The 24,617-nt window shown below is 36.1% G+C and overlaps 1 protein-coding gene across 1 annotated transcript; it reads left to right on the top strand.

Annotated features, from left to right (window-relative positions):
* The first annotated feature begins 7,865 nt into the window (after positions 1 to 7,865).
* Positions 7,866 to 24,037, top strand: LOC104070919 (F-actin-capping protein subunit alpha-2-like). The gene is given in 10 exon segments (XM_009575007.1): positions 7,866 to 7,881; positions 7,884 to 7,973; positions 10,003 to 10,054; positions 10,758 to 10,821; positions 11,318 to 11,524; positions 12,732 to 12,811; positions 15,649 to 15,727; positions 19,338 to 19,409; positions 22,061 to 22,123; positions 23,050 to 24,037. Coding segments are annotated over 10 exon segments (864 nt in total). The 3' UTR covers positions 23,191 to 24,037.
* The last annotated feature ends 580 nt before the right edge of the window (positions 24,038 to 24,617 follow it).

Here is a 24,617-nt window from a genome sequence, read left to right as displayed (position 1 = left end):
CCTCCCCCCCCCTCCCCGCTTGCTCATATTATGAGCTTTCATGTACATACCTGGAAAAAGGACTACTACATTAAAGACAAAAACTTGCAGTAAAGATGCTGCAGGAAGAATGTTCTGTATGAAAAATTTGGGAGATGTAGCACTATCAATAATTTTAGAATCACTTTTGCATGTATGTGGTTTTCTTGGCTTATTTGTTTTCCAGTCAACTACTGAGAAGACATAGGCTTTCAGAGAAATACAGATGTGGGAAAAAATAATATAATGTATTCTACTGTCTGTATTACAACTACAAGCAAATTTTTTCAGTTCAGAGCTTTTAGTAATTGATGGTGATAGCTGAAGCTAAAGTTTCAGGTTGATCTTAATCCTTTAATGTCTACAAACAAAACATACTTGTTTCACTAATTTGAGACCAGTACAGTTCTTTTAATATGTTTCTGAATTAAAATATGGGAAGTGCATGACATAAAAAGGTGTCCAATTAGATATAGTCAGGGGTAATAAAAGGAACTGCAAAATGACATGGGGGAGATTTATCATCTCTAATTTTTTTCTAGTTTGACCTGTGTATTACCCAAGTAACATACATTGCTATCTTCCTTTTTGCTATCTGTACCTGATACAATGACTTTCAGAAGTCCTGTTTAGGGTTGTTTTTTTTTAATCCTTCATCTTAATATGATGTGGTATGTAAAGCGATTTTAAGATGGAGACTTTTATAGTATTTTGATACACTGCTGCTGAAAGGCCCTACAGTGGAACAATCAGCACCTTTCAAGATGGTTATTTTTGTGAAAATAAATCTCATTATCCGAGTCAGTTCTTCAGGTACAAAGAATGCAGCTAGAATACCTCACACTGTGTAAGATTTACTTTTTGTACCACTATTAAGTGCTGGTACTGTTACATACTCTTAAGTACTTGTGTATTAAAAATAATTGAGGAAAACACATTCTACAGACGCAATGCAGCTTCAGGCATTACTATGAAGGAAACGTCTGTTCAGTCAAAGCCATAGGCATGGAATGTGCCCCTCCTTTCCTGTGCCACAGAACCACATTTTTGCAGTGTTTTCTTCCTCAGCTCTCCCAGAAGCAGAAGTGAATTGAATACTACAGTGCATTTTTTTAGTTGAGCTTGGTAGGAAGGCAGTTGCAACACTACTTTTTATATACTCTACCAGAGTCACTGTCTTTGCTCCATGTTTGTGTGAGATGCTGCATGTTTTGGGATGTTTCTTCACTATTTGAAATTATACCGATGGGTATGGGTGAGGTTTCGTGAGATGCTTAGAAGATGGTTTGCTGCTGACACGGGGTAATCCCTTTCTCACATATATGTTCTCAGTGCTTGTCTGGCCCTTTGAAGGCTTATTCACCTCACTAAACTGTTAGCAGCAAGAAGCAATAATTATTTAAAGCTCTCTTGATAAGCGAATTGGTTGCTATGTTCTTGCCACCTTATAAAGCTATTCTTTAGTTGGATCAATTTGCTTCTCTGGGTGCTCACATAAACAGCTGAGCGCTGGTGATACAAATGAGTTTGTACAAATGGATCACAGGGCTTATTTGGGAGGAGGCAGGGAGATTAGTCCTTTTGGTGGGAGCAGCAGCATGGTATTAGGTCAGTTTATGCCACTTATGAAACACGTCTAGCTCTTCTTTTATTTAAAAAAAATGTGTTGTAATTGCTGGTATAACATCCTGGGAAGTATCTAACCTAAGAATTTAATGAGCAATTGGAGCCAGTAATACCAAGTATCTACCTGTCCAAAGGAGAAGCCAGTTACTTTTTTTTTTTTTTTTTAAATTTTAAAGGGTTTGCAAACTCAAACTATGTCGATGTTTGCAGTACTGACAGATCATCAGGCATTGTATCTTGCAAATGTTTGAACCTTAGACTGTGTTCCTTGATGTGTCAACGCAAAATTAATTTTGACTGATAGAAGATGTCAGAGCAGTTTTGTTGTTCATTAGAAAGTAAAGCTGGATATTGAAAAATAATGGCTGAACTCAAAACGTAAGTTTGGATCAAACTCAGAACTCAATAAAACTAGACAAGCCTTTTGTCCAGTATCACTCCAGGTAGTACAAGCAGGATCCCTGAATGACTTGTATGTTATTGTGAGTGTGAATTACAGGCTCTTGAGAGAATTGGAACTTATTAAATCTAGTTTTGAATCAGCTTATCTGTGTTAATATTTATGTAACTACAGGCTAATTGTGAGAAACCCCTGTAGCTGCCTGTAAATAGAGTTCAGTGGGTCAAGACAAAGCCATTTGCTTAGTTGCCTGCAGAAAGGTTTCCTGAACCAGCAAGGAGAACTGTGGCAGAAGGCATGACACCAGGTATAGGGCTCTCTGGACAGTTTACTGTTCCTAGAGCAGAACCAAAGAGCTCCCTTCTGAATGTGATGTCTCATCTACTTTTTTTGCCAAATATAGGTTCCTGCGAGTGGGAGATTTGGTTTGTTTTGTAAGGAAGTGTGCTTTCAGGAATCCAGAATATAAATGCATGATATACAGTGCCTTGCTCCTGCTATAACACTTCCTATAATCACTGATAAAAGTAACTCTTGGAAGCTCTTTTTTTTCCCCTGTGATTAGCAACAAAGTTGTCTTTGAGTGGAAATGTATTGTGGAGGTATTCTGTCACTTTGTTTTTCTTTTCAGATTTGCGTGCAGTTTTAGGTAAAAAGGGCTTTTAATATGTACTTCACTATTTCATTTTTATTGCTCCAGAGCAGTAAACTTTAACCTGTTATGAGTGTAGAGGAAGGGTGGGTCTCCCTGCTGCAAGGAGTTCACAGCTGAACTTGAAATAAGTGATGTGTAGAAAAGAGTAAGGGCAAAGTATGTGGTTTCACAGCATCTTGCTTACCAGCACGTTTTTCCTGCGCAACGTGGCTGTTGATTGAAGGAGTGAACTGTCGGGGTGCCTGGCAAATACAGCTGTATTTCAGTTAAGTTAAAAAGGGGAAAAGGGAAAGGGGGGTGGGGGAGAAAAGCTAACTTAAGTTTAAATGTCTCTTTTATTGTTAGGTGTACCCTAGCTGATTATCAGGAATGAGCATATCTTAGTGGAGCCACAGTGGCATGGCGTGGCGGGAGCCCCTGCACTTCTGCGAGCACGTATTCATGACCATATATAGGCACGTACAGCACAGAAGGTCGGGCTTTTTCAACCAATGTCGGTTCCGATGTGCCAGGAACAGGAAGAGTGGTTTGGGGGCATTTGAAGTCACTGCGTGTAACTTAAAATAAAACAAACTTCAGAATGTCACAGACTGAAAAAGGTAGAGAGAGAGGATTTCTCTATGTATCTGATGGGTGTCATGCCTTGAGAGAAATTAGATTGTGAAATAAAGGCAGAAGTATGAAAACAAGGCAGATCTAGCATAACTGATACCATTCTGTACACTGCTATCTCTGTGCTTGTGTAATCTGAAAACTGCAAATACTGTAGTAACTGAGTGTAGGCATTTGTTGGTAGACCAATTATTTTAATCTCTAGCAGAATGAAGAATTAGGCATTATTATGCCTAATATCCATGCTTATCGCATACAACAAACCTGTCCTTTTCTCTTTTGCTAAGCTTCTCAGTCTGAATTTTTACCTTAACTGGAATAGTTTATTTTATAAAACCAAAAAACTTGTAACTGATGTGATGGGTAGCATTTGGCTTCACTTGAATTGAGAAAGTAAATCCCGCTGGCTCTTACCTACTGATATCCATTTGAGTGAGACTGTGACTGGTGTATATGTGAAAATTGGATAAAGAGAACACCTGCAGAGGGGAATGCTTCCCTTCTCAATGTTTCAGAAATCTTTTTTTTTTTTTGGTAACTTCTCAGCTTCTGTATGATTTGTCCAAATTAATGCTCAAAGCCTCACAAAGTCACGTTTCATGAAAACATATTTAGATTGGTTTTGTGCATTCAAGGAATTCAATATAGTAAATGTGCAATTCCTTACATAGGCTTTTACCTTGTGGTAAAAGCTGTTTGCAAGGACCTGCTTTTTTGTGAACCATTGATGATCAGATGTTCTGGATTAGTGAGCTCTGAAGCTTATAGTTTCTTGCAAGCCACTCTGCAGACATTTAACTGAAAACAGTGGCTATAAATCTCATCTTGGAAACTACATCAATAAAACCCTGTCTTAAACTTTAGGTGGTGTTTTGGGAGTAACTAGAGTAATAAGTGGAGAAACTTCAGGTGATTTCTCAGTCTTGCCTTTTGAGTTTTCTAAAGGAATACTCAACTGTAACCTAATTTTTTGTTACTTGCTGATATGCTTATAAGGCTCTTATACTGTGTGTGAAGGTGTATGAAAACGGTGAATGTAAAAGGTTTTGTCATTTAGACTTTTAAAGTGTTATATTGTTTCTGTTTTGACTTGTTCAAATCAGTTCTATTCAATTTTTAAAAGTCTTGATGTATTGAAAAACCAGTGTTGGTTTCAACTGTAATGCATCTGATTAAAGTGTTTTCTTAAACAGTTTTCAGCAAAAATAACTTCCTGTCTCAACTGGACTGTATTAAGTTGAGTTTTTTGCCTGTCGCTTCGTATTACAAGTGATGTGCCTCTTGCTACATGTGCATTTTTAATTTTTTTTTTGTTTGCCCGTAAACACCACATTTTATATGGACTGTCCCTGTGTTTAAATTGTGCTTCCTCAAGTGATAGCTGAGCCAGTGGCTTTTTACTGCCGAAAGGGGGTGATGTTCATCTCACTGGGGCTGCTGAAAGTGTATTCACTTATCCTTCAGTATCGGTCTGGTTTTGGAAAACAGAGAAACCTCCTTTAGAGCATTTATTTCTGGAAAAACTCAGTGGCGATAAAGAAGCTATAAGTGCTTTTCAGTTCTTATGTGTTAAGTGAGACTACTGGATTTAATTCTTTTATATCAGCTTCTTGTATGTATGAGTTGTGGAAATACGGCTTTTTTAAATACTCCTCTCCACAGATAAATTAATTTGGTTTAACTGCTGAAGAAGAGTGGATTAGTTTTAAATGGACTTCACAAAGGCAGGTTAGCAAAATGCAGTGTGTCTTAGCTGACAGACTCATCTTCTGAAGACATGTTAGTTTTTTTGCTTCTGTAAGCATGAATATACTTTATACTTCACGATGAGATGTTCATTGCGAATTAGCATGGTTGTGTTTATCTGTCCTATAAAAAGTGGCATCTATGGTGAATTATCACACTGAAAAAATTCTCATTGAGGAATTGAATTTACTAGTAAAATGTTCATTAAAAGCAATGTTTAGGTTGGTCTGTCCTGAGGAAACATCTGTTACTGTTGAATGCTTCTGAATGGATATTACTCATACTATAGCTAATCCAACTGATAAGAATAGTTCTTGCTGATAGCGAAAAAAGAAGCAAAACCAGTTTTACATTACCAAAACAGCTGAAAAGGAGGTATCATTCCAGTTTTAGTACAGACTTAATATCTCACTTTACAGATATTACCAGTTTAAAGCATGTGGTCATTCAGAGTGCAGTTTGGGCACACAAGTTTTGCTTAATTTTGCTCATTTAAGCAAGTCGTGTTTCTCTGCTTGCGCCAGAGCTAACCCGGCCTTGGCAGGGGTAAGCAGCCCTGTTCACATCCTGAAGTCGAGTCAGAACCAAGAAATGGTGTCCTGTCATCTAACTTTGAGCTGGGAGTCAGCCTAATAGTCATGCTGAAAGCACAACTAAATGCCTGCTCTTAAGTGTGAGGCCTAAATTCCATTCTGATCCCAGACTCTGTTACAAATTGGGCATTTGATAAAATGTCCTGATAATAGAGCCTTGGAGCCTGTCTTGCCCTTCTCCTTCAGGAGTGCTTTAATAGTACTGTAGTTAGCTGTATTTCACATCCTTTAGATTGCTTTGGATTGAGCATTGAGCTGTGTACGCTGTGTACAGAGTGCCCTGACTTCAGCAGAGAGGTATGGAGTATGTCCTCACTCGGGAAAAGTGTACAGACCGGTGGTTGCGGTAATCTCTGGCTAATGCATTAAGTTTAGATTCCTTCGGGTCAAAGGAGACAATCCAAGTCACACTTTCTTCTTATCTGGGCAAGTGCTTTAATAAGCTGCCATAGAAGAAGATGCTCTTGCCTCTCTCTCTCTTTTGAGAAGAATAAACCCTGTGGCATTTGTCTTGGTATAATGCAAATTTATGTTTACATGGAAAGAGGAGTTCTGATTTAGGTATTTGAGGCAGCAAATAAAGGCTGTCTGCAATCCAGAATGTAGCATTCAGTTTAGAAAGCTGGGAACTGACAGCCTTTCCATTTCTATTAGCCAGCTCCAAGTGGCTGTGTGCTGACTGTTAGTGAGCAGAAAGCTGCCTGGGCTAGTGATTTGGAATCTCATTGAGGTTTGAACGCTGCGCATGAGGCAGCTAAGCGCTCTCTCAGGGCACTCTGAGCTTGAACCATCTCTCCTGGAGACCGTTGTCTGAAACTTGGGCCCTATCAAGTACCTGGGGCCTGAGCACTGGCTGTATTGCAACCCTCAACTATAAAAGCTATTTACAAGTCATTTCAAGAGCTTTAGCATGTTCAGACAGTTCTTCTGTAGTTTCAGATATATATAAATGTGTAAATGTAAAACATTCTTTGGTTATTTTTAGGTATTTGTTAATGGAGTATGTGCTTCTCATACACCTTAATTTCAAACAGGAAACCCAGAGAGTGCAGACACTGAATCTCCCAGCTCTTTTTTCCATAGAAACGTAACTGAAGGTGTTAGAAATGGGAACTGTGGTTCAGGTAGTATCCTGTATTTGAATAGCGACATCATATCAAGGATGCAGGAGAGCTCTGAATGTCTCCTGAACTTAGATAACTGTAAATTGTGAAGGATAGGAACTCTTGTCAGGTTAAGTTAGGAAACCAACATTTATTTATTTGTTTATTTTTATAATGGGTCCCCTAACAGTTTAAGGGAGAAAGAAGAATGAATGAAAGCAAGTCTGCTGAGTGACGTTCTACAAGTAAGGTAATAGGTGAAAAGTTTTAAGGTTGCTTCACATCAAAAAAAAGCATTTTTGTGTTCCTTTTGCAAGCACATGTGTCTGCAGCTGTGCAGTGAACCAGTTCAGGGAACCGGTCTAAAAAAAAAAAAAAAAGAAAAAGAACCTTTCTAATTTTGCTCACTGTGCAGTTGTACAAGTGCTTGTGCAAGCAGAAGGAGGGAGAAAGCCAGGGCAGGTGCACGTACTTTTAGTGGAAGTACTGGCTTATGCTGTGTTTTGTCTGCAAGAAGTTGTGGCTGAAGGCAATTGCTCGAGGACTTGCATTAAACAAGTTCTCAAGGTGTTTTTTTAAACTTTATCTGCTGATACTGTGGTATTAAGAGGCCTTACAGGTAGATGCAGGTGAAATTACATGCTTTAGTATCTACGCAAGTGTTTTTAAGCTTATGTAATCTATCAATTACTGTCTTGCTGTGGGCCTTTTGGAAAGTTTAGAACCATAGGATGTGTAGTAAAATTAGAGGAGAAGCTTTGAAGATTGAATGTATCTTCATCATGGTTTTTGGCTGTCTTGGAATGTGGTTGGTTCCCGGGCATCCATGGACTGAAAGCTGAAATAGATTGTGAATATATTATTGATCTTATTTGTTATATTAGTCTTTTTCTTTTTGCCAGTAGTACAAAACATGAGTGACTCAATTTCTCTATCTGCTTCCATCACATATAATCTCCTCTATTTTGTTTGAAGAAGTGGAACTTCATATTCTGGGTTGCTAACAAAGACAGTTGTTTAAATAATGTGAACAAATCTATGAAACAGTGGGAGTTGTTCAATTTCATGTCTGGGTATTAAACCTGTAAAGTGCATGATTGGTTTGAATAGGAATGAATACAAGTATATACAACACATAATTGTTTTTGTATTTAAGGTGCGTATAGCAGCAAAATTCATAATTCATGCTCCTCCTGGGGAATTCAATGAGGTGTTCAATGGTGAGTATCTATCTGCTCTGTCCTTTCATTTAAGGCATCTATATCCAAAATTGTATTGCTGATTACTCTCCTGAATTTCTTATAGCTTACATTTTAGCAGCTCACTTGCTGTAAGAGCTGATTTTGTAGCTTGGCATAATAAGCTTTGCAGTCACAAGACAGCTTGGAGTTTAAATGCAGAAGGAAGAAAGCAGCACTTTTCTTTGTGATGTGAGAATGAGCTTTCTTTCTGTTTTTAATCAGTCATGAGTTAACAGTTGCTAGAGTTTTTGTTTAGAAGACACATGTACTCTTTTTTTTTTTTCAGTCTTTGATAGACAATTAACATTTTTCAAAAAAAATTAAACTAGCTGAAATTAAGATGGTCTTTTTTTTTTTAAAGAAAGAATATAATTACAAATACTTAACCTTGAATATACAAAGGACTACTGCTTAATGCCAGTTGTGGAAAGAATATTAATCTCCTCCAAACATTTTTTTAACCCTTAAATTCTGGGCAAACTTCATTTTACTGAGCATATAGGTAAGCTGAAAGGAAACTTGAAATTAGCTTCTCGCAACTATTGTTGCCTGAACTTTACCTAAGATGTTATTTTTCTTTAAAAATTGTTGTGTTTTTCTTGCATCAAGATACATGGGCATACATACCATGTAAGAAGGCATACATTTTGTAGCTGTAGCTTACAAATAGCTCTGGTGCTATTTAAGTAAAGTAGTAGATTTAGTGTATTAAACTTTTAGTCAGTGTCAGGCTGGAAAGAGCTTAAATTTGTTAAAGTATGTGATGTTTTTAGAAGTACCTTGTTCTCTTCAGTTAAACTGTGACCAGCTGATTATTATTTAAACTTAGTTTGTACTGCATTTGTGAAATGAACTGTTGGTGAGCAGCTCATTAACTGAGCTCCCTGAAGCTTAATATAATTTCTTACAGCAGTACTGCTATAAACTTTATTGTTAAGCTAGTTCATAGTTACAACTACCTGCTCAATAACAGAGTATAATATGTTTGAAAACATATAACAAAACATGTGATCATAAATGCGCGACCGGTGTTCGGTGAGATTCATACTGACGTCTTAAAAAAAGAGAGAGAAAGCTTTAAATTCCAATTCTGTAAATTGTGATTTTGGTTGGTTGGTTTGGTGTGGGGTTTTTTGGGTTTGTGGGGTTGTTGTGTTGGGTTTTTTTTTTCATTTTGGGTGTTTTGTTGTTTTGTGTTTGGTTTGGTTTTTGTTGTGTGGTTTGTTTTTTGTTTGTTTGTTTTAAAAGAAAAAATACTTCGAATATATTCCAGATTTTTTTTTCACTTGCATGATATCTTGGGAATCTCTAGAAGAGTTTAAAATGTTATAGTGAGACTAATGATCAGTTAGTTTATGATCAATGCATTAAAATGTTATTAAAATACTGCCTAGTAAATAAGGCAGTAAGTCAAGTACATAAATAACAACTTACTGCATAGTAAATATGAAGTCATTCTGAGGAGAGTATTGACTTTATACTCGTATGTTTCTTGTATGACGGTAGAAGAAATGGTATTGTGATATATTGTGCTGACTACTAAGTGTCACTAAGGAATGAGAGCAAAAATGGTAAGGCTTAAAAAAAAAAAAAGTACAACACATACCATATTAGTGTCGTCAAAATACAGTAACCACTGCCGTTGATACAGCGTGAGGGATTTGGTAATTTACATCTTAAAAGTGAACTCATTTGAATCCCATGCACTCCTCATTCAGAACTTTTCTAAAAACTAGTTTGACTGATTCTTAGAGCTGTCACATGGCCTGTCGAATATGGCTTATATCTGCTTACCAGATTGTGTTGGAAGGCATCCATTTCCGTACTACTCTTCTCGTTTTGTTCAGTCAAAATTATGAAATATGAAGCAATAAATTTCCTACCTAGTAATCTGTAGGGGTATGGGGTGGTTTGGATTTTTTGTTTTGTACAGTCTGTTGCCATTAGTTATGAGATTGAAACAAGTTTGAGTTAACTGTACTTTTACATTGTAAACGTCTCCTTTCAGATGTTCGGTTGCTGCTTAATAATGACAATCTTCTCAGGGAAGGAGCAGCCCAGTAAGTACCAGATGCCACATACTCAGTTGCATAAAAGCAAGATGTTTTTCAGTAAGTGTCAGTAAGTGATTTGTTTAAAAAGATGTGTGCTTGGCAAGTAAAACCCTATTATGTGTGTTGTGCATCTTTGATCAAGATTAAATTTTTGGCAGAGGAGTGATCTGTATTATATCCTAATGATTAGAGCAACTGTTTTGGAAATGGGTGACCTGGATTTTGGAACTAGTCTCCACCTTTTTGGATTTCATTTTCTGCTTTTTGTTATGTTATAGGCACTGAACGTCTGTAAGGTACTGCTTCCTTAGACCCTACTTTTATATCAAAACATTATGCCTGCTGTATTTTATGCCAAAATTAGTTTCATCTGTAAGAATGGAGATGTCTAGCTTAGCAGATTGGATCCCTGTGGAATATAAACTATCTGTTCCTCCAGTTTCTACAGGTTACTGTAAAGCTTATGTGTGTGTCTATATCAGGTTACTTTTGAACATAAATTATTGTGTAATGATGGTTGGAATCTAATATGAGCACTGAATGAACCAAGGTGATTCCAAGAATTTGGGCTTGCTAGATAATGAAGCATTGATACAATTTTCTGATACATTGTTGCCCAGATTATTAGCTGTTATTTAAATCTCCTACTGCTACTAAGGAAAAAGATTGTGCTTTACGCAGGTTTTTGTTGTTTTTTTTTCTCTTGTAGTGCATTTGCACAGTACAACTTGGACCAGTTTACTCCAGTAAAAATTGATGGTTACGATGAACAGGTATGAATACAACAAAATACTTGTAATGTTCCTTAAACTGTTAAAGATGTTCTGGTATTGGAACATATTTTGGCAAGAAAATTAAAAGAAATATATCTTCCCTGCCAAAATATAGACATTATGGCCCTCCAATAGTACCAGTTCCATAAGCTAATCATTAAGGGCTTATAAAGAGCTTGAAATTTCATTCTGTGGTGTTGTCCTGAATTCAGTCAGACCTGATTTGGAGCTGTAGAAACAATTTGCTCCATCTTTAGTACTAGAAGACGTGCATTGTTTGTTGCAGTAAGAGGGTAAGATTCAGGATTTTTTTTCCTGAGTCAGTGTGTCATGTTAGCCTCATCCTCTCTTGCTATATGCATATTTTGTTTAAAATGTGAGTCTTTGCACAGGAGTAAGCTCCAGTTAAATGTAGGATATAATTAGATTGAGCATGGTATTGGTTTTTTCTCTTTATTAAATAGCAAATGTTATCAATTAAAATTTTGTAATACAGGTTTTGATAACAGAACATGGTGATTTGGGAAATGGAAAATTTTTGGATCCCAAGAACAAGATTTCTTTTAAATTTGATCACTTAAGAAAGGAGGCTACTGATCCTAGACCCCACGAAGTTGAAAATGCCATAGAATCGTGGAGAAATTCAGTTGAAACAGCAATGAAAGCATATGTGAAAGAACACTACCCAAATGGTGTCTGCACAGTAAGTACTAAATTATATAACCACACTACCACTATGGATAGAAATCTACAATAAAAGTGTAACTCTTTGTAAACCAGGAAGATAGGCAGTTTCAACTGTAAAGAATTTAGTCCTGTCAAGGGTTCATACAGGGAAAAGAAGGAAAGCATCAGAAGTTTAATATTTCACCTATTGGATTACTAGTGGGTGGTTACTGCAGGTTATAGTGGAGACTTAACTCTCAGTTATGAAGAATTTTTATTTACATTTCTTAAAGCATTAAGACCTTCTGTAGACTACTGCAGGTTGATCCTGTTGGTCCTGGCTACCTGGCTGGTTACTTTGGGGGGAAGAGGGGGGGGGGAAAAAAAAAAAAAAAAAATCCACAAGATACAAATGTCTGTCTTAGCTTGGTTTACTGACAAAACTGTCAGTAAAACAAACTGTTTTCTCTCCATCACATCTCCTATATATCCAAATGCTATATTCTTACCAGAATCAGTGGGTTCTGATGGCTTCTTAAAATAAAACCTCTCCCTCTGGACCAAAATAGCATTCACTTGCTGTTAGGAGCCCTATGACTATTTGAAGTTCAGCAACTGACCTAATGATAGCTGTCCTGTGCTTTGTATTAACCTGATGGAAAAATTAACTAGCAAGAAAAAAAAAAAGATCAGTTGCTGAGTTATCAAGTTGAATTGGATTCCCGGGCAGTCACATGGGTTCCAGCTTCTGTAAAGGAAACCAGATTGCATGTTCATTGAGATCATTTTTAGTAGTATTTGATTTTAGGGGATAAAGCAGAACCAAAACCACCCTTTTAATCACTTTTTCGCTAGTCTGCAAAGGCTTAAATCATCATTTAGTTGTAGAATAACTGGTATCTGAAACCCAGCTGGCAATATATATTGTCACAGCAGTCACTGCTATAGGCTTAAAATTACTGTAGTTGCAGAAAAATGAGTTTGCAGTATATAAAATTTCAGTTAAGATGCCTGACCTTCAGATTTTCTAATCTTATTTTTTTCTGCATTGTAATACACACTTTAATGTTTCATGTACTGGATATTATGTACGAACCATAGCGGTTATAAAATTAAATTTTACAGTTTATGTAATGATAATAGACCTAGATATCTCGAAGCAGTTTGAGCAAGACAGTTTCTGAAACTTTAACTCTGTTTTTTGGGGGTTTGTTTGCTTTTTTTTTTTTCCATTTCTAATTAAGGTGTACGGTAAAACAATTGATGGACAGCAGACCATTATTGCATGCATAGAGAGCCATCAGTTCCAAGCAAAAAATTTTTGGTAAGTTTCTGTATGGATACAAATACAGTAAAATACAACAAACTGAATAACTGCACTAGTGCTGTTACACTGATAATCCTTAGTTCAGAGAAGGAGGTGCATGCACATCTTGCATGTGACTTTTTTCTCCCTCCACCCCACTCCAAGTTTTTCTGCCAAAACTATGTAGAAATCTCTTCCTTTGTGGTAAGTAAAATGGCAGACTGCACGTCTGCATCTCCTTTGCAGAACTTTGGGAACTCCATAAAATTCCTTATGACTCTTTCAGTTTATCACACCGGCACCAATACCCACGCCTGTGTTCCCTAATACAGTTGCTTCTGCTTTTGTTGCTTCCTTTGTGACTGACAGAATAAAACCAGCTCCTTCTAGTTTGCGTGTCTCGGACAAAGAAGGTGACCAAAGATTAATTTACTGTAGGACTTGAATCATTAATTTTTTTGTGATATAGATAAAGGTGATCTTGGATGAAATTAACTCTTATAAACTGCAGCTTGATTTTTTTTTTTTTTTTCTGTACTTGGTTGAAAGATGTTTTCCACAGTCTGGGGTGAACTTTGGATAGCTCCTTGCAGGAAACTGCAGAGTTGAGATAAATACCACAGTATCGGAATTGGGTTAAGGAAATATCTCCTAAAGATAGCTAATAGATGCAGTTGTCTGAAGAAATGTATTTCATTATTATTTTATTTGCTATTTTGCATCTGCTTGAAATTATATTTAGTAATCCCACAGGTAATGAATGGAAGTGCAGCAACTTTTGTTTTCTGATGCTGAAGGTGAATATTATATATGCATAGTAATTTCAACATGTGTCTGTATCAGTTAAATGATTTGCCCAGTATACTGTTCCATAGATTTTAATTGAGTTTGCTCAGTTAATAATTTTTCCTACTGACTTAAACTTGACTAGTTAAGTCTGCATGTTTTACATCAATATTAAAAGTAACTTGAAACAATACTGATTTTCTTTTTAGTTCAGAATTATGAATGAATTTTGGTATTCCAAATAATCACTTTAATATTATAGTCTTTATATTGAAGAAGAGGAACAGATATGCAACAACCTTTTATAGATGGAGAAAATCTTGCTTGAAAGTTTTCTTTAATAAAGTTATGGTCAGACATCTATGGGTAAATATTGACCATGTTTCTAAGTTTTACAGGGGGATAGTCAGACGAATTCTCATTCTTGGCAAGTTGTAATAAATGCATATTGGTTTGGGGGATTTGGGGATGGAGGAATAGATTCAAAGTTAATCAGGCTCCTCAGTTATCCAACTGTATGTCTGGATGTTCAGCCCAAGCCACAGCCAGTATTTATTCTCAAAGTATCCCAGCTTTTTAGGCATTTGGAAGGCCGGCAACCTACTGTGAAAGCAAGTTTGTTGGATGATAGAAAACCAATACATGCCAAAGAAAAGTCTTCTATGAATTTCTGAAATACTATCAGCATAGTAGGATAGATGGTTTATTAAAGAATATGAAGGAAAAGGAAGGACAGTTAATCTCTTATAAAACATCTTAAGTCAGCAGAGGTAAATAAAGTAATGACACGCTGTTTCTAACTTAGAGCTTTTCCTACAGAAGGATCCTTCTGAACTTGAACTCTTCTCTTGGAATAGCATCTTAAGGACAAAAAAGGTATCCCAGAGTGGAAACATTGTGGTCATCTTAACTTCAAGGACCACAAAGTGACTAAGATGCAGACAAATCTGTTAGCTAGTCATTGAATCCCATGCATCTAAAAACTAATATTGTACCTAAAATGTAGTTCAGCATGTTCTTATAACTAATGGGTCGGTCTTAAGGCTACCAGTAATATTAGTGTCACTGAGTTGGGTCACTCTTCGGTTTTCTTAGAGGTGCCAACAAGCTTCTGAATTGTCTTAGTCTGAATTTTCAGTGATAATCTATAATTTGGATATCATCTGAAGTAATAACCAGTGGCCTTATAATTGAGCTAACATTGTTAGTATCTAAGATGTGTCAATATAGATCCATTAGTAGGTGTTAATCTTAAAGACTTTATCTCTTTCTCTTCCCTTGTTGAATGCATTGGAATCTACACCTAACATTAGTAGGATTGGAACTCATAGTATCAACTTTCTTTCCTTCTTTAAGTGCAAAGGAGAAACTAAGATACAGCTGCAGTGCATTCTTAATATAGCTCTAATGTACTAACCTTCTAATCCACTAACCTCATAACTAAAAAAGAAAATGTCTAGTCTACAGGAAAGAAATCAGGTGAAACTACAGTCTCCCCATACTGTTTTCCAGATGTTTGAAACTCCCTTTAAGCAATTTGGCAAGGATATTGAATTTGTGGAAGGAAACTGGAAGGAAATAGTTGTCCTGGAACAGAAATGCTAGAAGAGCTGAAAGGCCTAGTTACAGTTCAGCATAGCGGAAAGTCTTGCTATTAGTGTTCCTTCCATTCAAGTTTTTCATAGCCTGATGTGAAGTGTGACTTCAGCTGATCTAGCAAGTCATGCAGGGCCCGGAAACAAAATATTGACAATATATGCCTAATTAATAATAAAGGAAGGAAGGAACATTGGAGTCTTTAGGTATTTTCAAAGTTAAGTCCTATTGTTAAAAGGTTCTTACTAATAAGTCTCCTTGGTCCACATCTAAAACTGAAGGTAAATATTTTGGGAAACTGTTCTCTTCTCAGCTGGTTACGGGGCTGAATCTTTAGGAAAAGATTTTGTCATGTGTAGTTGCACAGCATATTTCATTCTCTGTTTTCATTTGACTATCAGTTGTATGTTGGTGGGGTTTTTTTTTCTTAACCAGTGGGGTGACATCTGATTTCTTTTTTTTTTTTTTTAAAGGAATGGCCGTTGGAGGTCAGAATGGAAGTTTACAATCACCCCTTCAACCACTCAAGTGGCTGGCATCTTGAAAATTCAGGTACGCTTATCTCAAACTGTGCCCTGATCAGGAAAGTCTCCAGTTATTATCTGGGAGACTCAGGCCAGTGTATTAAGTATTCTAAGAGAATTTGGGGACCCAATAAGCAAAGCAGAGATGCCCATTCAGTTAAGTGTTACGCATCTTAATTGCATATTTACCTAATCCTTACAAACACAACATGTGTTCAATGTAATGATTCAGAAGACTATTCAGAAGGTATATTCACCTCAGCTAGACATATACCTCTTTGGTTTCCTGTTTCTTGAATTCATGGTGGCACAAGCCTATCCTGAGGGTAGGCCCTTTCTGAAGTTTTTTTCTTTTTAACTAATAATAATAATAGCAGGTTTTTTTCATGTTACCCACCCTATTGGTCAGAAAGGTGGGAACCTTTGGTTTCAGTCATTCCACCATCTGAAATTTTTGAATCCGGCTCTCCTTCATTCAGAATTTGCCCTTCCTGTTGGCTTTAGAGCATTCAGAAAGGAGATGCTGTCCAAGGAGGGATGCAGAAATCTTGAGACCAAAGGAAGTCTAACTGTCATGTGGTAGGCAGGGGGGCTTGACTTCCTGGATTAGTTCCCTGGAATGTGTACACATATTGTGCAGGAGTTTATTAAAACAATTCTGGGATCAGGGACTAGAATCTTAGTACAGTCTGGCTTTCAGCATAGTACTTTATTTTTTTTTTATAAGACATAGAGTCAAGTTCCCTTTTCCTGCTCTTTTTGTGCACCCATGAGTTTTGTACTTCCTTACTGCTCAGTCACTTGACTTCAGAAGGAAGATGCAATGGAATGTTTTTCTAGCCATAACCTGAGACTTAGGATGTTATTTCAGGATGTGGTAGATGTGTTCAGATCCACCCAAGCAGGGGGCCTGAATCTGTTTTCCCATTCTGGGGCAAATTCTATAACGACTGGAATGATAGTCAAAATGTGGATGGCCAATATTATGTTGTCAGATCAAGATGGTCATGGTAAGCACCCTAAATAACTTCTAGGCTTCTCAAGACTTCGGGAGAATCTAAGTAAACTGTCACTTAAATCCAGTTTGCAGCAAAATGGGCATTTTCTCCACAGCATGCACTTTTGGTTAAATGTCTTAAAAGATTTTCCAGAACAAGCAGGCAGGTGTCTACCTAATTCTGGTAAAGGTTAGCCCAGTAGCCTAGAAAATAGCCTGAATAGGGAGTTTAGTCAGGTTTTAATAGGCATCTCAATTTGGGCACCAGCTGATTTTGTCTTTTATTCCTATTTCACATAATTAATCAAGACATTATTTACATTCATTAAAGTCTGTGTTTTGGGGAGTGATGAAAAGTTTTACTTTTTTTGCTTGTATAGGAACTGCTTGTTTCATCAGGGAATTTTGAACTCAGTTTCAAATTTTTGGAAATTGTGTACAATTTCTTCAGTGTATGTGAGAGTGCTTCCCCTTCCCCTCTCCAAAGAAACAAACAAAAAAAAGTGCTTTAATTTTTTTTAAGGAGCAAAATAATTTTCTAGAATATGAACTCACTACAACATTAGTGAAATTTCAGAGTACTGAAATTTCAGTGTTGTTTGCAGAATCTTTATGACAGCAATACAGCCATTGCCCTGTTTCTGATAAGACCTTTTATTAATATGTTGGGGAAAATTCCAGCATCACCTGCTGTCTTCAGGTGTCTTCAGTATTTTTAAGGTCATTTGCACAATTTCTTCCTTTTTTTTAATTCTATTAATAAATTCTAATGTAGGAGATTCTCAACTGTTTTAATCTCTTCCATTGTTTAATTTTCTTTGAACTATATGTAAGGGGAAAACTGCAACAGCAGAGTCTTTTACTAAAACTAAGTCCCTGTGGCGCTTGACATGCTCCAACTGTGCATGGAAAACAACTCATAAATGTGCTGGTTACTAATTTTATCTCTTAGATAATTTGTTATTCTCATCCCTCCTTAGTTAACCTTTCCAAGAGGTTCTGTTCATAAACATCATCCTTCTTGTAGTCTTCTGAACCCAGACCTAGCATTCTAGAAGGATGTCAGCAGTGAGGTATAGTACAGAACAGTTACTTCTCATATTTTGTATAAGATACAACACATCCCAGAATTAGATTTGACTCTTCATCCCTGTTAAGTTTTTAGGCCTGAGTGTTTGCCAAGAATGTGACTCAGTGAGACAGATAAGATGTTCGTGCTGATGTTAGCCTCAGAGCACAGGGGAGGTTTGAGCCCTTTGCAGTGGATTGTGACAGAGAAGCGGGGAGATTTATGCTTGTCTGGGTTCTGCTGTTTCATTGGGAGCTCTCAGAATTTTGCACTGAGTAAGCACTAATCATCTCTTAGGAACTGGATTGAAAAAGGCTGGCAGAAGTTTCACCCAATAATATTTGATTTGAAAAGAAGCTTATTTTATGGGTAGTGTGATACCTTTTCTTGAAAAACAAGTATTTGATAATAAGCACAATAATAATCTAAGATGAATCATAGGAAATAATGTTTTTCTTATATAGGAAACCTTTCTTTTGCTTAGGTATTATAGCTGTTTTACTCTGTGTTGTGTTTTCTCTATTGTTTATAAAATTGAGGGTCTCGTGCCCACATCATGATCATAAAGTATATAAAATTATAGTATTGTGCATTAATCTCCAAATTAATGTTATCTTGCCTAATAAGGTGAGAGACAAATTCTTCAATTCCTCATAACATCAACTACGCTGACTATGCTGACTTTACCAAAATTGTAAAAAATTTTTAAAGATACGTGTTTAAATGTCAGTGAGCTGCATAACTCTTCTATATCAGTTATTGTGAACGATTACATGTAACTTTACATATGCTTCCTATTTTTTACGTTTTCCAATAGTTGCATCAGAAACTGAATGTTTTCAGATCCTTCCCGACTGAATTTAAAAGTACTAAAGTTAGCTTGGGTAGGGTTTTACTGGTCTCCTTCTCCTGCAAAATAATCAAGGAAGCTGTTCTGTAGATAAAACATTTCAAGAGTAAATAGATTTCATTCTGCTTTGCTATCTAACCTTGGCAAACTTTGTCCCAAAGAGCTCCTTTGTCTACATAAATACCAGCTTTTGTTATAAGCCATATCTAATAGAGGAAAATATCTGTCCCTAGAAAACAGTTTGGGTGAAGCAAAAAACAACTTCACGGTATCCTGAAGCCTTGCCACTTAAAATATATCTTCACCATTTCAAGAGTTCCTAGTAAGGTGACGTAAATAGTATGTTGTCATCTTCATGATATTAATCAAAACCTTGGTTTAGTTGTGGACTTGGCAGTGTTAGGTACACGGTTGGACTCTGTGTTCTTCAAGGTTTTTTCCAGCCTAAATGATTCTGTGGTTCTAAACTTCTTTGCATGAAATACTACTTAAGGCACATCAACACAAAAATGTTTCCAGAGTAGCTTCTTTACTAATCCCCTTCAAAAATATTTAAATTCTACAACATTTTGGTTTTGGTTTTGTTGTTCTGTAACACTTTACGTGTGTTTGTTTGATTCATGTAGGTTTGTTATTATGATAAATACGGCAATACTTTGATTTTCCTTTATGTTGTTGGTCTGTAACATTTAATATGAGGTTCTTCGTTTAATTTTCTGTAGGTTCACTATTATGAAGATGGTAATGTTCAGCTGGTGAGCCATAAAGACATACAAGATTTTCTAACAGTGTCTGTAAGTGAACTTTAAAGACCTTAGTGTGTGTATTGAAGTGACTTTTTAATTTAAAAAGAGAAGCAAGCTTTAAAAAACCCAAAAATTTGGAGGCTACCTCGCTCTTCTGCATGAATGGGAATTAATGTTCTAATTTATAAATATTTTGTATGTAATATTTATTACTTTTACCTAACATGTAGCTACTGTTTTAAAAAAAAGAAAGTAAAAAAAAAAAATTAAAATTAATGTATGCTTGCATGTGGCTTATATAAGCTAAATTAACTTTGATTGTAAGTCTTCATTTAGCTTGCTGTCCGTCTTTCTGCACTTCTGTTGTATTTAAACTTTGGTCTGCAGAGTGACCTATAGAATTAATTTTTGAATATGAAGCAGGTTTGAGTTGTTATAACGCAATGAAGTAGTACGGTCTCTAGGAGATTGCCTCCTTTGCTCACTGGGAGAAGACCAGTATGCTAAAAATAGTAAACAAATGCTACCAGTTGAGAAGCAGTAGTGGGTATTCTCCTTCACTTCCTCCCTGTCTGTAACTGGTGCTGTCAGCCTCTTGCTTTTCTGTACAAAAAGCCCTTTTAGAGATGCTTCAGCTTTAAATATAAAGCATAATTTTATTCAGCTTCTTTCCAAATGGATCATTATAGTAATGAGGAGCAGACAGTAGAAATAAAAATCGTTTGGAAATAGTATCAGATGTATCCTTCAGGAGTTGGTAATGTTGCAACATGGACAACTACTACTTTTGAAATAATATTCTTGCCTATTGGAGATTGTGTTTATAAACAGTAAGATTTTCTGTTGGAGTGTTCTTTAATTAAACTTAAGCCAGTTCAGTTAAACTGGCAAATGGAAGTTATAAAAGTGAACAGTAGAAGTATTTTAACGATAAGGACTAGTAGTGACCAATTTGGCTCAAAAGCTCAATTAATCAATAAAGAACATTGTTAATATAAAGCAAGGCTTGTTAGCTTTTCAGCTGCAATAGCATCATGAAGAATGGGGGAGTGTGGTGCCAACTGATAACACTTCTGAAGCTGTAGATACAGAATTACTTTTGACCCCCTAAGCAAAGGGATGTGTTCAGTCTTTCATTCAACTAAGAGTTGCTTCAGGGAAGATTGTGTGGAAGTTCTCCTTTCGATAGCTTTTGCTTCACTTTCTATTGGGAAGAAACTTAATCCTGTTCTGCAATTTAGTAAAGCAGCAGAAGACCAATGAGTAGAAAAACATCTTGTACATAACTTTCCTACCTCCTGCTAGAACAAAAGCAAGTATGTTGCTGGTTACCAATTTTTAGCCTTGGCTTTGAGCTTCATAGAGGGCAGAGGCTGTACAGGTTCTTATTTCACACAGAAGGAGTGGTAGGTAGATTAAAAGGAGCCCCAACGACTCCTCTTTTTTGTTGTTTGGCAGAGAAACAATTTTGTACCATCAATGGTCACAACTGAAGTAAATGACTGGAGAGTTATCTTGTTTCTAGAGTTTATGAATAATTTAGCTGAAGGTTATGTTCTTATCCCTAACTTCTCTCTGAGCCAAATAGGACCTTATACCCCTGACTTCTTCCTTTCATTAGCAGAGCCTTTGAAATCATTGCCTCAGTTCACTGAAAAGTCAGAACCCTTTCATTTTTTCTACTTGGTCTCTGCCTTCTCCTTCCTCTCTTTCTGCGGTGTCCAGGAGCGCTTTCACAGCTGCTAGGTGCAGTTTCACTGAAACTTTGAACCAGTTGTAGTTGAAGCGGCCGTATCTTTCTCCCAGTCTTTGCCTTTGTAGGAATGAGGGATCATGTGGGGCAAGAACACTCCTATCTTTCAACAGCTTCTGCAAAAGCACCCTTAGGAATGGCTCCAACACCAAGTTGGAAGTTTTGAGATTCATGAACCCTCGCTTCCTTCTTGAGACTTCTTTCAAGCACTTCAGCTGATTTGTCTCCAGATTGACTGATGGGTCATTTTTTATTTTTGAAACAAACACACACTTGCATACTTAAGGATGAGGCCCAAAGCCAAGAAACTGTTTATCAGTCATGATGAAATTTGGACATTGTGGTGTGTTGCACCCTCATTTTTGCAAGATGTACTTAGGGATGTTTTCAGAAGATCAGGAATATAAATTCTAGTGTTTGCCTCAGCTTAGTCTCCAGATTCAGAATGTTTAGAGGTGAACAAATTTGTTTTGGTTTTTTGTTTGTATTCTGCATACTTCTGGGTTAGCTGGTGTTCTTTAAGTTTTCCTGAATTTGTACTGGAAATTTAACATTGATAATGTTAATATCCATAATTTGCATGTTTTTAGACACACGTGTGCATTTTCATATTTCCAAATGCTGTTCTGTTCCATATGTCTTTTTATCATACCATGGAATTTAAAATCAAAATAGTGTAAAGAGCTCCATGGTAATCTTTATGCTTGTTGCAGCTGGACTGTTTTTATATTTTTGATATAATAATAATATAAATATTATAATAATGTGGCATATGCCTCTTGGATGAATGTTTTTTTTTAGTTTTGGTTTAGCCACTAAATGGTCATGTGTTTTCATGGAGTCTACCTGACATCTCTCATAACTATAGGAAAAAACATAATCCAACTGGTCTTAGAATCACTTAGAATGCTGTACATCAGACCTAATTGAAATGCTCTTTTTCTAGAATGAAGCCCAGACAGCGAAGGAATTTATAAAAATCGTAGAGGCTGCAGAAAATGAATATCAGGTAAGCTGGAAACAAACACTATATCCTTACTCACATGTATAACATTACCATATTCTTAATCAAAGCTAGTATTCTATAATTAGCAAGCTTTTGATATTAAGATAATGCAGTTCCATACAAATATAAATAGATTACATGCTGTTATTAACTCTATCCTCCCTTTCCATACCTTTTGACGATTGCACTCACCTACTTAATGTTACATTTATAAGTCATTTTTTTGAGTGCAGAAAAGTCCCTAGCGTGATCAAATACCGGCAATTCTGATCTCTTTCAGTATTAATGCATACCTTAAGTGGAATTTTTCTACAGATTCTGTTCAGAGGCTACTCTGTTAGACAGCTTTGCTAAATACAACTATAAGCATTATCCATTTCAGTTAGTCATTTTAAAGTTAGAAAAGTATAACTGTCCTAGATATCCTCTGTAGAAGTGGATTCATGTTCATTTAGGTCTTGAGCATAAGGTAAATTTCAGACACCATGTTCTGTCAGTTTTTAAAAAAAAATGCTCTTTAATAAAAATTTACTAAGTATGTTATCAAATGCATTAGATTCAAGTTCATACGATGTTGTGGGCTGACTCTACCATCCCCACAGGCAAAACAGTGGAAGACTGGTGTCTGAAATTAATGATGTATGAGCTAACTCTGATCGGCATTTTATTCATGCTGCTAATTAACCACACTGTGGTTTGCTGAAACACCTAGGCTACAGCCAGGTTTATTGCATCTGTCTCACTAATTTTCTTCACATAGTTTCAATCTAGATCTAACAGCTTTCCTTCATAAAATATTATTTTAATTTAGCATATTTTTATTAAACTTGTTTAAGAGGTAACAGATCACTCAATCATTTAACTTTTTATATAACATCCTAGTTCTGTTCTTCATGTGTCTTTGCTTTGTGTGACTTTGTGTTTAACAGACTGCTATCAGTGAGAATTATCAGACTATGTCGGACACTACTTTCAAGGCCTTACGTCGACAATTGCCAGTTACCCGCACCAAGATTGACTGGAACAAGATCCTTAGCTATAAGATCGGAAAAGAGATGCAGAATGCTTAAAGTGAACGTTGCATGACTGGATCATTTTAGTGTCCTTGTATACAAATAAAAATTATTACAAAAAGTATTTGGAACTGTCGAATCACCCAGTCAGCATGGGCTTTTGCCATTGAAAATCACTGTAAGTAGTTTGGTTAGAGCACAAAGCTTAGCTAATTGAGTTTTTTCCTTTTTCTTTCTTTTCAGAGGGTTGCAACTTCAGTATAGCTGAATATCTTCCTTTAGAGTCTCTGTTGTACCTTTATTTTTTTATAATGAAGAGACCTTGCCTTTAGTTTTCAATTACACGTTAAGAACAGTTTGAAAAATATTTTTGCATATGATAACCCTTTCTTTTGCTTTCATGTGAAATGGACAACTTCCAAAATTTGCTGGATTCCTTGGCGAGATGAGTAATGTGCATTTCTAGGTCAAGGTCAACATGGAGTTAGCCATAGGTGCTGTTTTTGAAATCATCTATCCTTTCATTGTATGTAAAATTGGGAAAAGCATTTTCTATATCGTTTAAACCTTTCAGAATACTTATTTAGCTAACTCCATGGTAACTAAATTTTTTTTTTTTTTTTAAGAAAAGGCCAGGGTCTAATGCTGTTTTAAGATTTTGAAATTAAATAAAAGTACTTATTTCAGAAATGCATTTAATGCTTTGTTCCTGACAATTACTTAAATGAGCTCAAACTCCATCTGCCCTTGAGGTTTTTTATCATAAAGCCACAAATGTATTATAACAAGGCATATTGTAATATATATAATCCTGTACTCATTACTATGTCTGTCAGTTTATTTTTTTCTTGGATTGAAATGTACTAAAATTCAATGTGACATTAAAATGCAAATTTTCTATTTATTTGAGTATCAAATTACTTCCTGATTATAGCCTATTTTTGGTGTTTCTATATATTTTTAAAATACTGCTTAAAACAGCCACAAACTTGTGGCCTATTGGCTATTCTCAGTGTATTTGGAGATTTTTGTAATATCATCATCCATTGTTTCCATCTGCATTTAAGAAACGTCTACATATGGGAGTCTACTTAAAACAGGTATCTTTTAGCTTCATATTGGCTACAGAGGATGGAAGAAATTACAAGACCAAAAATAACATGTTTGTCTGGAGAATACTTTCCCTGTCTGATACATCTCGTATTGAAAATGGACATCAGGTATCTAAAAAACACAGACTTCATTACAAATGTTATATAACACTTCTGTGAAATGCATAGATTTCATTTTTAATTGGATGAAAACCTGTTTTAAAATATGCTACCTAATTATATGGTCATGATGGAAAACTAAACAGCTTTTTTTTTTTTTTAGAAGGCAAGTATTTATGCACACTCCTAAACCAGTAAAGCTTACGTGAAGGTTTTATATCTTTGTTTACAGCATGATCCAATTAATTACCTTAAACTGTTAAGTTACAGCAT

Source organism: Fulmarus glacialis, unplaced genomic scaffold (assembly GCF_000690835.1).
Source record: "Fulmarus glacialis isolate BGI_N327 unplaced genomic scaffold, ASM69083v1 Scaffold46253, whole genome shotgun sequence".
NCBI classification, from domain to species: Eukaryota; Metazoa; Chordata; class Aves; order Procellariiformes; family Procellariidae; genus Fulmarus; species Fulmarus glacialis.
The sequence above is the reverse complement of the archived record's forward strand: the minus strand, read 5'-3'. Positions and strand labels throughout refer to the sequence as shown.